This window comes from Chanodichthys erythropterus, chromosome 1 (genome assembly GCF_024489055.1).
Source record: "Chanodichthys erythropterus isolate Z2021 chromosome 1, ASM2448905v1, whole genome shotgun sequence".
Taxonomy (NCBI): Eukaryota; Metazoa; Chordata; class Actinopteri; order Cypriniformes; family Xenocyprididae; genus Chanodichthys; species Chanodichthys erythropterus.
Window position 1 is genome coordinate 7864893 of NC_090221.1, and position 13709 is coordinate 7878601.

The 13709-nt window shown below is 37.0% G+C and overlaps 2 protein-coding genes across 5 annotated transcripts in view; one reads left to right on the top strand and one right to left on the bottom strand.

The window, feature by feature from the left end:
* The window catches only part of micu3b (mitochondrial calcium uptake family, member 3b), a 42307-nt gene extending 33680 nt beyond the window's left edge, over window positions 1-8627 (bottom strand). For 3 of the 4 annotated variants that reach the window (XM_067386177.1, XM_067386169.1, XM_067386195.1), the window contains exons 1-4: window positions 8370-8627; window positions 6933-7077; window positions 4279-4310; window positions 4104-4182 (exon numbers count right to left, since the gene is read on the bottom strand). In XM_067386177.1, coding sequence (XP_067242278.1) covers window positions 4104-4182; window positions 4279-4310; window positions 6933-7077; window positions 8370-8627 — 514 coding nt within the window. Of the gene's footprint in view, window positions 1-4103; window positions 4183-4278; window positions 4311-6932; window positions 7078-7243; window positions 7256-8369 lie in introns of those variants that run through there. The other variant, XM_067386186.1, reaches the window with a different exon arrangement.
* A 1844-nt stretch (window positions 8628-10471) lies between these two features.
* On the top strand, window positions 10472-12823 carry fgf20b (fibroblast growth factor 20b). Its single transcript, XM_067371734.1, has 3 exons — window positions 10472-11063; window positions 11484-11587; window positions 11786-12823. The coding sequence occupies exons 1-3, from the start codon at window positions 10787-10789 to the stop codon at window positions 12029-12031; spliced, it is 627 nt and encodes a 208-aa protein (XP_067227835.1). The 5' UTR covers window positions 10472-10786; the 3' UTR covers window positions 12032-12823.
* The last annotated feature ends 886 nt before the right edge of the window (window positions 12824-13709 follow it).

Below are 13709 nucleotides of genomic sequence, written 5' to 3' on the forward strand. Positions count from 1 at the left end.
AAGATGAAAAACAACAAAATCTGATGTTTTTTTTAAAAAAAATGTTTTTTTTAAATGGTAGTACATACACACACATATATATATATATATATATATATATAGGGCTGTGAATTAATGTGGTAATTTAATATAATTAATTACATAAAAATAAAATAATAATATTAATGATATATTTTTATTTTATTTAGTTCTGTATTATATAATTATTTAAAAATTTAATGAAATTATATTACAAATTATTTTTATAAATTAATGATTTTTTTTCTTATTTATATTTTACAAATATATTTTTTAAACTTAATATGGTTTACAAATGCATTTAATCATGACCCTAGACTCGAAAGTCAATGCCATCGAGCAATTAAAGCCAGAACTAAAATTTTTTGTAATGTCTACTCAACGACTTTACTCATCTGCTACAACAATGTCTTTGTGTGATTCATATCATGCAATTAATTTACATATATTTTTCAGTTGGTTGCTCTATGTATAACTACACCATTTAAAACTTAATTAAGACATCCACAGCTGCCTGTGCATTTAGTCTTTTAGGATCCCAGACAGGTTTCGTTAGAGCCACACACCTTCAGTCTTGCAGAAAGAAATCCAGCCCAAGAGCTCAAACAGTTGTCAGAACACAAAGAATTCCTAAGAAACAATTGCTATAGAGTGTCAGTGATGGAGATGTAATCCAACGCCATTCTTAGAATTCATACTGTCCAGAGTAATACGGGGCTGCCACTAGGACAAGTCTCAACATTGCAAAGTTCAAACAGCTCTTTTCATTTTCTGAAGTAAGGCTTTGTTCACAGATCAAGCCTATCTTCTTTTTTTTTTTTTAACCTAAGTGCAGCTTTAACATTTAACAGCCGGATTAAAAGCCCAAACCCAGGCACTGGCACTCAAGAAAATAAGGAGATATCATGCACTATGTGGAGTGTTTTAGTGTTGTAAGTGTAAGAAAGAACACTACAAGGAAAGTACTGTTAGTATCTTGGAAAGCCCCACATGCATTAAAAGCTGATATTGTTCTCATAAATTAAATGAATATTCTCCTTTTTCTAAACCCTTAGGCTCTGTTTCCACCTGGTATTATGACGCATTTTGGTTGATCGGATCAAAGTAGACGACGCTAAATACAGGTGTAAACAGGGTCTAAAACATTTTGAGCTTCTCCACTTCTGACCACTTCCAGAGGTAGTCAAAAACGCATTCGACCAGATTGCTTTCATAGTGGAAACGCTGGTCAAATGTGTTCGAACAGCCACAAAAGAACACCTACTCTCCACCTACTGACACAATAAACATGATGGGAAGCGCGCTAGCCAGACGGGATTTAAACTTTGTCGGCTTTTGGTTTGAAGATGAAAAATGTACCAAGCACAATGTTCTCTCTCCATTCCTGATTTTTAACACACACTCACTGCGTTTGGCCGGTCTTGCAGCTGATGATCTCTGTATTGTTCATATGTAAATTGCACAAGCTTAATTTGTCCATTACATCGAAAGATCTGGAAAAACCCATACATTTACCCTCCTTTAAACCCTCCCCTCACAGAAATCAGGACAGAAGTGGTTGAAAGTGGACAAAAGAGACGGATTAAAACACCAGGTGTAAATGGGTATGTGGCTCCCTCGTCTACTTGTGATCCAATCAACCAAAACGCATTTTAATACCAAGTATAAGCAGGGCCTTAGTGACTGGGACAATAAGTCTAAATGACAAAAATGTATAAATGGTTCAAAAGTCTACAGTTGCATCCCAAATGATGCACTATACACTATGCACTTATACACTATGTACTTATGCGCTATGTACTTATTAGGGATGTCCAGATCCGATCACATGATCGGAAATCGGGCCCGATCATGTGGTTTCAGACTCGATCGGAATCGGACATTACCTCCCGATCAGGACTCGGATATATATGTATTAGGGGTGCAACGGTTCTCCACTTACGCACTTGCACTGCGGTCCATCTCGAATGACGACGCATCTATTGGTTAATATGGTTTGTTTAAAATAGCAACGTGGAATACAGACAGAGTTCAGATAATGTATGTTTCAGTCGATGGATGCACAAAACGTTACAACAACGATAATCAGAAAGCGTGGACAAAACAGTCACTCTTTGTAAACTGTTAACTGCGAGTGCCGTCTGCTCTCATGTCCAGTCATTTACGCCGTCATCACCCGGGTGTTGACACACGTTGCTGTCTGTATTTAAACTAACTCTTTTAAGCCTTGCTGATTTAAACCTTAAAGAACAAGACGCGAAAGAGAACTCGCGCGCGCTGTGAGAAGATTTGTGTGCGCTCATCCGAAGCGCGCACACGCTTATTCCAGTCAGCGCGCAAATACTGAGTTCTCTTTCAAGTCTTGCGCTTCAGCGGACAAATTCATACAAAAATTATGTCAACATGCCCGTCCTAGTGAGTATCCTAGCAAACATAGTCGGTTATGTCTTAAGTGAACGTATATTAGTCGAGAAAGACAGCGCATGTGTAACAGTATGTACTGGATCGTGCATGTCTTAAAGGGAAAACAACTATTCCTGCTGCCTGTATTTAATGTTAAATCAAACAACAAACAACAAAGAAATCACTCACTGCTCTTGACTGAATAGTTTTTGTAACTTCAATAATGATTAATCTTTATTTATTTTATACAGTAAAGATAATATGCAGTGATATTTTATATTTGATTACTATTTGAAAACCGAATACCTGAAAAACCTGAAAAGCATCCTGGATCTGTTTTTTCGCTCTTCTTTATTCTTTTTTATGTAGGCTATTAAGTATCGGATCGGGACTCGGTATCGGCAGATACTCAAAATCAAATGACTCGGACTCGGACTCGAGGGCAAAAAAACATGATCGGGACATCCCTAGTACTTATCCATGTATTACGTGAATTATAAAAGGTTATTTTGTCATTTAACATCGGAGTCTGATAGCCCCTTCCCCTCCACTACGTAATTAAAGCTGCGACAGTTGAGTGCACAAAGTGTCCAACATTCCACACTTCGTTTTTCCGTTAATTTAGTGCATCATCCGGGTATTTAAAGTGTACTTTTTCTTTTTGGAATTTTCAGTGTGAACGCACTACTCGCACTATTTATACTTAAAAACATCATAGAATAGTGCATAAGTACGCGAATTGGGACGCACCTACAGTCTTCAGTGTCACATGATCCTTCAGAATTCATTCTAATATGCTGATTTGCTGCTAAAGAAACATTTCTTATTATTTTCAATGTTAAAACAATTGTGCTGCTTAATATTGTGTGGAAACTGCAGGATTCTTTATGAATAGAACTTTCAAAAGGACAGCATTTATTTGAAATAGAAATCTGTTCTAACATTGTCACTTTTGCTCAATTTAATGCATCCTTCATTAATACAGAATTTTTTTTAACACTGTGGGCAATGTCATTTTTAGAATTCTTGCAATAGCATAAATTATTGTTAATATGTCAAGTACAATAAGCAAACACTTTTTCTTAAAGCATGTCTAGAAAGTAAGACCTCAGGGCAATATGAAGCTAGGCAATTTATGGATTAGTGTAACTGTGTGAGCATGGCACACCCCTCGGCTGAACGCATTATTGTTGTCTATTCAAAACAACATACCACACGTTATGCATTGGGTGTTTTTTGTCACCTTCCTATCTGTGATTATCCCAGAGCAAAGTCACAGTAATGCCAGACTGATTGAGAGATAAGAGACCATTTACAGCCTGTGCACTCTCCTTCCGCATGAGGCCAAGTTTCAGGATTCCTCTTGTTTCATAACACCATGTATGTGGGTGGTCTAAACATCTGCACACTCTAAAAACTGTATACTAATTGTACCTACATCACAATACCTGTTAATTAGAGTTGGTTCAGCTTCATGCAGATCATTCATCATTTGTCCATCATTGTATATTTGCTCAGTATTTAAAATGCTTGGCACACAAGTGGCACTTTGAAAGCAAATCCTCTCAAAATCAGGTTGCCTGGAGGGATTTACTTAAGTGAGCAATGATTAAATGACAAAGCCAACAACACTGCATTATACAATACAGATCGATATACATAACATGATTATTAGGTCTCACCTCTTTCACGCAGGTTTCTGAACAGACAGGATGATCCTTTCCAAACAGGTGGCGTATCTGACAGAATCTTGTCTAGATCCTTTTGAAAAAAGGTACATATACTCAGGATCATTCACATTTTCTAAACTCAGAAGTAGATAAATATCCATTGAACAAAAGAAAAAAATTATCAAACCTGTTTTGTGAGGGATCTCCAAAATCTCTTTTCTAGAAAAAAAAAAAAAGATATATAAGAATAAGTGGTATTGTCAAATCTATTTCTAAATGAAAGCTGACCAAAAATGTTGCCAAAATAAAAATAAAAAAATGGGTCAAAATAACTAGCACTCTACTTTGTGTACCCAAATTCTGTATTAATGACAAAATTGCACTTAGGTTATTCAAAAAATATTATTCAAAATTTCAAACACTGACAAAATACAGAAAATCTGTTGCTGTGTTTTCTTGTGGAGTATGTCGTTCAGGATGAAAAGATACTGTTACAAGTGAAGCAGACACTTGTTTTAACTGGGTGAATCTGTTTCCCCTTTCTCAGCAGTTTGACTATGCCTTTGCCTGACTATAATTTTTCTTTATTAAATAAAAGAGAGAACATTTTATACTCCATTTTTGTTTTTAAAACAATTTAATGCATATAGAAATTAAAATAAAAAAGCAAATATTTATAGCTATAAGTAAAAAAGTCCAATTCACTTTAGAAGAGTGTTGGTATAAAATCCAAACAACTGTAGGTTTAAATATGAACTGTAGCTTCTGTTTATATAATGCACTCAAAGTGTGCTTTACAGCCACTGCATAAAACCATAAATACCACTATTCGTTCCGTCATGCATATGCCATTAAAGATGGTGATGCAATGTTTGCCTGCCATATTAGAGTTCACATTTTATTCCCGTCTGCACATTCCAGGAAGTCCAAGTTTCAGATAGCAGCAAACATGACTGGTTGAAACTCAACCCCCATACAAGTATAGCTGGGTCGTGAAAATACAGATATAGAGAATATCAACTCTACCATCTGGAGCGATCTCAGTACCGTTTCCCGTGTATGTGAGATGAAAACTTAACGTCTTCAGTTTAGCAGAGATCCACTACCTGACACATACGATTAAAAGTTGTCTGTCTAGCTGGTTTCAGATTTTGGTTACAGAAATAGGTCATAAATGTGATGCTGGCAGAGAGAGATGATTATCTTCATGCAGGTGTTACGGCTACATATGTTGATTTAATGCCTGCAGGGTTACTTGCTTTTAAAGTCCCCTTGTAGTCGACAGTTTTATCCTTTAAAACTCATCTTTGATCACCGCAATTACACATTTAAACGTTTTTTCCTGTGAAAAAAATTATTCATGCCTTAAAATAAGCATATGCTAATTAGTCCCGCCTCCACTCACTCAAGCGAACTCAGAGATCCACTCGGTCAACTTACTGAGGTAAACAATGCACAATGGTATCGCTTTTTACAACGTCAGACACATAACGGTAATTAATATAATTAGCCATTTGCTTGACTATTTTATCAAACAGCTAAAAATGTGTTGCTAATGTTACACAAACCAAAGTCAGACAGCTGTCTTGTAAAAATCAGTCTCCTTACAAACTCTATGAACACCTTAGAATGTCAGGGGAGGCAAATAGTTCACCCACTATATTGCTAAAGCTATCAATTTTTCATATCAACAGAAAAATATACCAGGATAACCTTCTCTTGAGACTCCCCTGCTTCAGATCGGTCATAGTTAATGATATGCCAAAGCCTGCCAGCGCGTTGACTTGATTGGTCACAAGGTATTTTGTGACGTCAGAAACACCAGTGATTTTTGGTGTTGACTTATGAATTTGCACATGGTTTGTCTTACAGCATATTAAAAACAACACATAGACATATAAAAAACATTAAAAATTTGATTTTCACCACGAAGGGACTTTAAGATAAAAAGATTATAACTCACTAAGGCAAAGATCTGTATTAAAAGAGATAGTTCACCCAAAAATGCTCAAGCTGTAAGAAAAAATGCACAAAAGTAGAAATAAACAGTGAAATTTTGAAGAATATGCTATTTATATTTCCTTTTGAGACTGATTTTTTAATGAAACAGTTGATCTGGTTCACAAAAACACATCTATAAATGATTAGCCATCACTTATTTTCTTTTATGATGCTTTTGCATTCTTTTGAATCTTGAATGCTCCATTGAAGATAAAATTTCTACTTTGTGCTCCACAGAAAATTAAAGTCACAATGTTATAGAAAAACATGATGGTGAGCAAATGATGAGAGTATTAATTAATCCTTTTAACAAAGTTTAAGTCAACAGGAGAAAGACCATAAAACTTATTTATCTCAATCAGTACATAAGGCTGGTGTTTGGTTGGGCTCTTTGTATTCATGCGTCATGTGATTCCCATATGTGTTTTTTGTTTTCATTTGTGTTATGTTATCTTTGGTTCATTGGCTTCATTACATTCAAGTGTTGCTCATTTGTCCATTAGTAGTCTGTGTATTTATAGCCCTGATTTTGCCATGCGTCTTGGTCTAACTTTGTCATCTTTTGATGCTGTATTCCACTGCTTTGAGTTTCATGTCCATGCCATGCTTTATCTAGTCGAGTTTATATTTAAGTTTTATATTTGTTTATATACTATTATGGAATAAACTGCATTTGGGCTCAGAAAACCAGCGCAGCTTCAGGGAAACCCAGTTACACAGTTGTTTGCCATTTGTCAGACACTAGAAATCTGAGAGCTTCATGTGGTAATCTACAGTTACATAATCATATGTTGAGTTCTTATATTCTGCTAAGGAAGATTAACTGTTTGTGTAACTCACTCTTTGGTTCGCTCATAGTGACAGACTCAATGAAGTCGAGGGGTGTCATGTAAAGCTGTCCATCATACTCCATTGAGCTGAAGAGCCTGAACCTGTGCTCATGGGCTGACATCGACACCTCTACATCTTCAGCAGATGCACTGGCCTATAATCAAACAAATACACATAAATACAAGATAAGACAAGTGTGACATTGAAGAAAGTGCTAGTCATTTTTTTCCTTTCCTCACTGTTTTTAATATCGCTACCGTTCCTGTACAAAAACATGCACACAAACATCCACAAGCAGATATATTGAGGGCTAAACTCACTAGGACAGTGTTTTTCTCACTCTACAGTGGCCGGCGGCCAGGCCCACTGGGCACTGTGTAAACACCCCGGGAATGCGTGCCCTGCTAACTATTACCCCCATCAAACGTCCACCCGGCTGCCAAGCTGCCGTGTCCAGTTACCTTAACCCTGGATTCCTGTGTCTCAATCCACAAGTCAAGGTTATGTCCAACCCAAGCAGATAAGGGTACAAAAACAAAAGGGAACATTGCACAGAGATTCGCACAAGACTGATTCAATCCTGTATGGTTTAATGATCAATCTGATAACAATCTGATAGTCATACAAAAAGTATGTTTACCTTTTTTTGCTTGGTTAAACATATAAAATAGACAAAAGATAATAAATGAATTAAACTATTCATGATTAATCTCATATTTTTATAGCTCCTTTTAAGGGGAAAAATTGTGTATGTGTGTGCAAAAAAGTCCTACACAAATTATATGTATATTACAAAGATCTTGGACTTTGAACTTATTTGTTGTGTTGATTCCTTCTTTTGTTTTTTTATGTAATGTGTACAAGGCATACATTTGTGTGGATGACACTTGTAGCTGAATATTTAGTTTTTCTCTCATAGTATCGATTGTTTTCTGTCTAAAAGTGACTTTAATAATAGTAAAAATATAATGACTTCAAGCACAATGTGAGTCTGAGAAATATATTGTGGTTTAGGAAGCACTGATGTACATCACTGTCCAACAAATCTGGCTGAAATGCCAACTAAGATTTGGACAGGAGAAAAGCTTGTTGACTGAATTTGCATGCCTAGTAAAATTACTCTTTTGGAGCCAATGCTAAGCATGCAAAACAAAAGTCACGTGCAAAACCCATCCATAAAAATGTCCAATATGTACAGTAGTGTCTATAATATCTGTTCCAATATATCTGTTATAGGTAGTTTCATAGAATCACAGTGCATCATTGCCTGACTGATGAATTGAGACAATGAATTCAGCACCTCTCTGGTGGAGAGCGACTGTTTTGAAGGCACATGAAGTACAACGAGTTTAGGAATAATAAAAGCCAGGATGCTATAGTAATATACCATGTAAACACCAAAAACGTAAACACTGTAAAATGTACTAAAATGTAGATATAGCCTACCTGGTCTTTTGCAGCCACTGCTGGGAGAGGAGAAATCAATGCGCGCAGACTCGCTGCGTGTCCCAGATCCGGACTCGAATTGTGCTGGTAGTAAACAACAGCGAATCCACCGAGAGTTATACACAGCCCCGTCCCTACATGTCTCAGAACTGTTCTTTCCTTCAACGACTGTCTGCTGTTAAAATAAAGGTTTAAACCGTTTGTTAAGCTGGAGAACTTGCTTCGAAGAGCCAGAAACCGACGTAGGGCGGCCATCATGACTGTGTCACCGCGGGGAGACTGAGCTCACTCATCGCGAGATGCGACCTCGCTACAACACATCGTGCATTAACACATTAGCAGCTGTGTATTTGCAGTCGTTTGTCCCTTTCCTTTCAGGTCATAGTGAGAAGTCATAGTTAAAGCCCTCAGACCTCAAATGTTATATTTTAAAATAACGTTTTGAGAAGACGTCCATCAAAAAGTGGTTGCTTATTTCATTTTTTTCTCGCTTTTTTGAAGGCCATTCTTTGACATGATCTTCAGCGTCTGTAATAAGTGGTTGTTGGGCACGTGTCTCAATCTTTGATATAATAGCCCTATTCCCATATTTGTCTACTAAAAATTTGGTTGCACTTTATTTTACAATAGCCTACGTGCACTTATGTGTACTTAAGTGTACTTGCCTAAGAAAGTATTGGGTAATATAAGGTAACTACACGGGTAAAAGTTAGGTTTAGGGTTAGTACCTAGTTATTACCCAGTTATTGTAATTACTATAATAAGTAGCCTACATAGTATGTACTACATAGGGAACGGGACTGTAAAATTAAAGGGTTAGTTCACCCAAAAATGAAAATAATGTCATTTATTACTCACCCTCTTGTCGTTCTACACCCGACCAGTAAGACCTTTGTTCATCTCCAGAACACAAATTAAGATATTTTGATTAAATCTGATGGCTCAGTGAGGCCTCTATATAGAAAGCAATGCCATTGTAACTCTCAAGATCCATAAAGCTAAAAACATATTTAAAACAGTTCATTTGAGATCAGTGGTTGTACCTTTATATTATAAAGCGACAAGAAGTAACCCTTTATGTGCTACCAAAAATTTAATTAGTGTAGAAATCTATAACTTTAAAAAACTAAATTAGCTACAAATGAATGTCAAGTACAATGAACCTGTTAAAAATATAATAATTATGGCATTTCCCATCATCACTATCCCAATCCACCAAACAATTTGATTAATAACAAATAAGACATGTTTTAATAGTAAATAAAATAGTAAACCTACATAGAAACCTAAAATGTGGGTTTAACTCTTCTGAAGTGAAGCAAAGCAATGCGTTTGTGTAAAAAAAAAAACATATTTAACAAGTTATGAAGTAAAATATCTAGCTTCCGCCAGACCGCTTTCCGTATTCAAGTTACGGAAAAAACGGAACTGCCGTCACGTCAGTTAAGCTTTTTCCGTAAGTTGAATGGGGAAGACGTACTAGCGTAAGCGTTTTGAACTGCAAGAGTTTTACATTTTCTTCTTAAGTATACGGAAGGCGCCGGTTTGGCGAAAGCTAGATATTTTACTTCATAACTTGTTAAATATGGATTTTTTATTTTTACACAAACACATCGCTTCAGAAGGCCTTTATTATCCCCCGGATATCTCACAATTGTGTCAAATATGACTGTTCACTTTCCACAAATCTTTTTGAGTTCAGAATTTCATTAGATTATATAGCCTAATTGTTTTTTCACCATTGTAACTCGTTTTTGTAAAATATCCTCCACCTCCATAAATGTCTACCTCAGCCACACACATTGAAATCTACTGTTTTAATACTGAGCTAATTATATTTAACCTAAATCACATTATAATTGTGACTTATAGCCTAACTGCTGCTTTCCTCTTTCTGCTTGTGAGATTTGCTGCCCACAATGTATGCAAAACCTGGCCCTCACAAACATACAGGCATAAACGAAAACAGACAATTGCGATTGTGCGCAAAAACTCAAGGCTGGACCAAAGCGATGTCCCGCCCACAGACGCCCGAGCTCTGCACCTGCCCCGCGCGCGCAGCAGCCACTCACTGCGCAAAGCACTTCCCACAACAACGCATACCTGCTGCCTCAATACCTGCTGCACATTTATTCATGTCAGAAAGCACCACGGGCCACCATGTGGACGAGGCATGAGAGCAGAATTAAAGTCTGAAGTCAGTTCTTTGCAGTTACTATTTCTTCCCCACTGGATATGTCTGTATAATCAACTGGAGTCAAGTGATATTTCATATGCGCTCACTCAGCATGGATCCACTACAAATGACGTGCTCGCATGGATATTATTCGTCGTAACGAATAGCTTTGGACGACTGCTTCACCGTATTCATCTAGATCAAGTTTCCCTGACCGCTCTTGCTGGATTGGAGGTTTGTGATGGCAGCTATGGGAGAGATCGGGACGTTTTTACAGAGCCTGGAGGGTTTCGGACAGGTCGGATCACAGTTCTTTCTACCGCCTCTAGGAGAAAACCTCGGGCTGTTGAATGATCATTTAGTTCCAGCAGAGAGACTGTCACGGAGCACCTCCGCAGATTTAACGCACTTGAAAGGGATCCTGCGGAGAAGACAGTTGTACTGCAGGACTGGATTTCACCTTGAAATACTCCCGGATGGCAGTGTGCAGGGCACGAGGAAGGACCACAGTCGTTTTGGTAATTTTCCCACTTTATTTCCAGTTTGTTAGAATTGTTTAAACGGAGACACTTTTAAAAATACAGTTTGTGTGGTTTTTATCGTTCATATAGATCAACTAAAATAGAACTACGAACTTTTAAATCAAAGTTCTAGAATATAGAACTTTTAAATCGATGTTCTGGTCACTTTTAAAGAACCCGAACATTCAATACTGTGAATATGAAGAACCTACAATGTAATAAAAAGGACTTTTTATTAATGCATATATATATATATATATATATATATATATATATATATATATATATATATATATATATATATATATATAGTATATAGAGATGAAAAATGCATTGCAGTTCAACTTTCTCACAATAAGTTATGAGGGTTTAGACTTCAAAGAACATCTCCTGAACAATTGATTTATTCTTCTCCAGGTATTTTGGAATTCATAAGCCTTGCAGTTGGATTAATAAGCATCCGTGGAGTGGACAGTGGTCTCTACCTCGGGATGAACGACAAGGGAGAACTTTATGGCTCTGTAAGCAGAATTTTACCCAGTTTTAGACTTTTTAAGATCTTTAAATCTTACCACCAAGAATGATCCTGCACAACTGTCGTTCTTATTCAAGCCCAGTAGATGGCATATATGTTTTATCACATCTCTCTCCGTGTTATTAATTACAAGGAAACTGCATTATTTTACTAACATGTTTTTTTTTGTTTGTTTGTTTCTTAGGAGAAACTCACAGCAGAATGTGTCTTCCGTGAGCAGTTTGAGGAGAACTGGTACAACACATACTCTTCTAATCTCTACAAGCACGGGGAGAGAGGAGCACGGTATTTCGTGGCTCTCAACAAGGACGGCACGCCACGTGATGGGACAAAATCGAGGAGACATCAAAAGTTCACTCACTTTCTTCCAAGACCGGTGGACCCTGAAAAAGTTCCAGAACTTTACAAAGAGGTGCTCGGACACAGCTGAGACCGCCAGTCACGGTTACGGGGTGAAAGAGATGCCCAGTTTCTTCTCTGCATGAGGAGGATATGATAACTTTTGGCCGCAGCGTCCAAACTAGAGATCTGCTCTGGAAATGCACTGGCCAATACTGACGGTGAAGACAACAGTCTCGAAAGACTCCCAAAGTGTGAAAGACAAGCCGTAGTTGGTGTCTTTGTTGCTGGTTCTAACTGAGTTTTGGAGGTTTTAAACATGGTGCTGCTTTGCTCTGGAAATATTCAATATGGGTTAAGAAGGACTTGAAGGAACAAGTGATGCTCAGAGATGACAGAACTGGGACAGTGGAGAGCAGGAGATGCCATCTCACACGATGTTATTTATACAGTTCTTGATTCACATATTTATTGTATGTATTTATTTATTTGAAAATATAAATATATATATTTTTACATCTAAAAGTAGATTTTTTTTATTAGACCAAACAGTAGAAGGTGCTTTGAAATAGTGGCAAAGCTGTTCTTTTTATATGACGGAAACTGTAAAAGTTACTTATTATCACTGCTATGCTATTACAGAGGGCGAGAAAGATTGTGATTTCCTATTACAAATGTATGAAGAATGCCATGAGACTCTGTGATTTTAATAGATTTGTTTCAAGCACGATTTCCCAAAATGGCATGCTGCACAGTACATTTTACAGGCCATTAAATCAAGTATTATCATAAACATGCTTGTTTTGTTTGATATCATTTGTTAATTCTGAAACGATTATAATCTGGAAAATTATGCTTTCTGACTATCATGGGGTGGAAAGGAAACAAAGCTGTCTTCTTTTTAAAGGCATAATTCATCCCCCCCAAAAAATGAAATTTCTGTCAACATTTACTCACCCTCAGGTTGTTCCAAACCTGTATACATTTCTGCTATACGCAAAGGAAGATATTTGGAAGAATGTTTGAAACCAAGCAGATCTCGCCCCCCTATTTTTTTTCCTACTATGGCAGTCAATGGGGGGCGAGATCTGCTTGGTTTCAAACATTCTTCCAAATATCTTCCTTTGTGTTCAGCAGAACAAAGAAATTTATACAGGTTTGGAACAACTTAAGGGTGAGTAAATAATGACAGAATTTAAATTTTTGGCTGAACTATCCCTTTAAGTTGCTGTTTAGCCTAGACCCAGGGTTGCCCTGCACTCATCAGCATCAAAGTTCATTTGCGAGACCTTCTCAGGTAACAGTTACACAATGACCGAATCTGAGTGAAATAAAAACTGACCTTTTCTTTTGGGTCAAACCCAAAGTTAGAGTAATCTCTGCTGATGCTTAGTAATGACGCCTGCTAAACACATCAGGCAAAGAGAAAATTGCGTCTAAGAATAATGAAATCTAATAATTGGTAAAAACACTATTTTAATTCATCATGCATATACAGCACATGTGTTTTCTTTGACAGATAGTACCAGTATTTTCACATGAAACCAAGCAAGACGCTCTGGGGAAAATGATATGAGATTTAGACACCACGGGCTAAACCTTCCTGAATGTTGTTTAACGGCTGAATGAGACATTTCCACAACAATGAGTAAAGAGGCACATCTATACACAGTTTCTAAACGGATGAGAGGACATTTTATATTGAAGCATGAAGATATAGTCTGTGATCTCAGTATCTCTGTGATGGTGAGCCAGGGTCTGTCATAAGA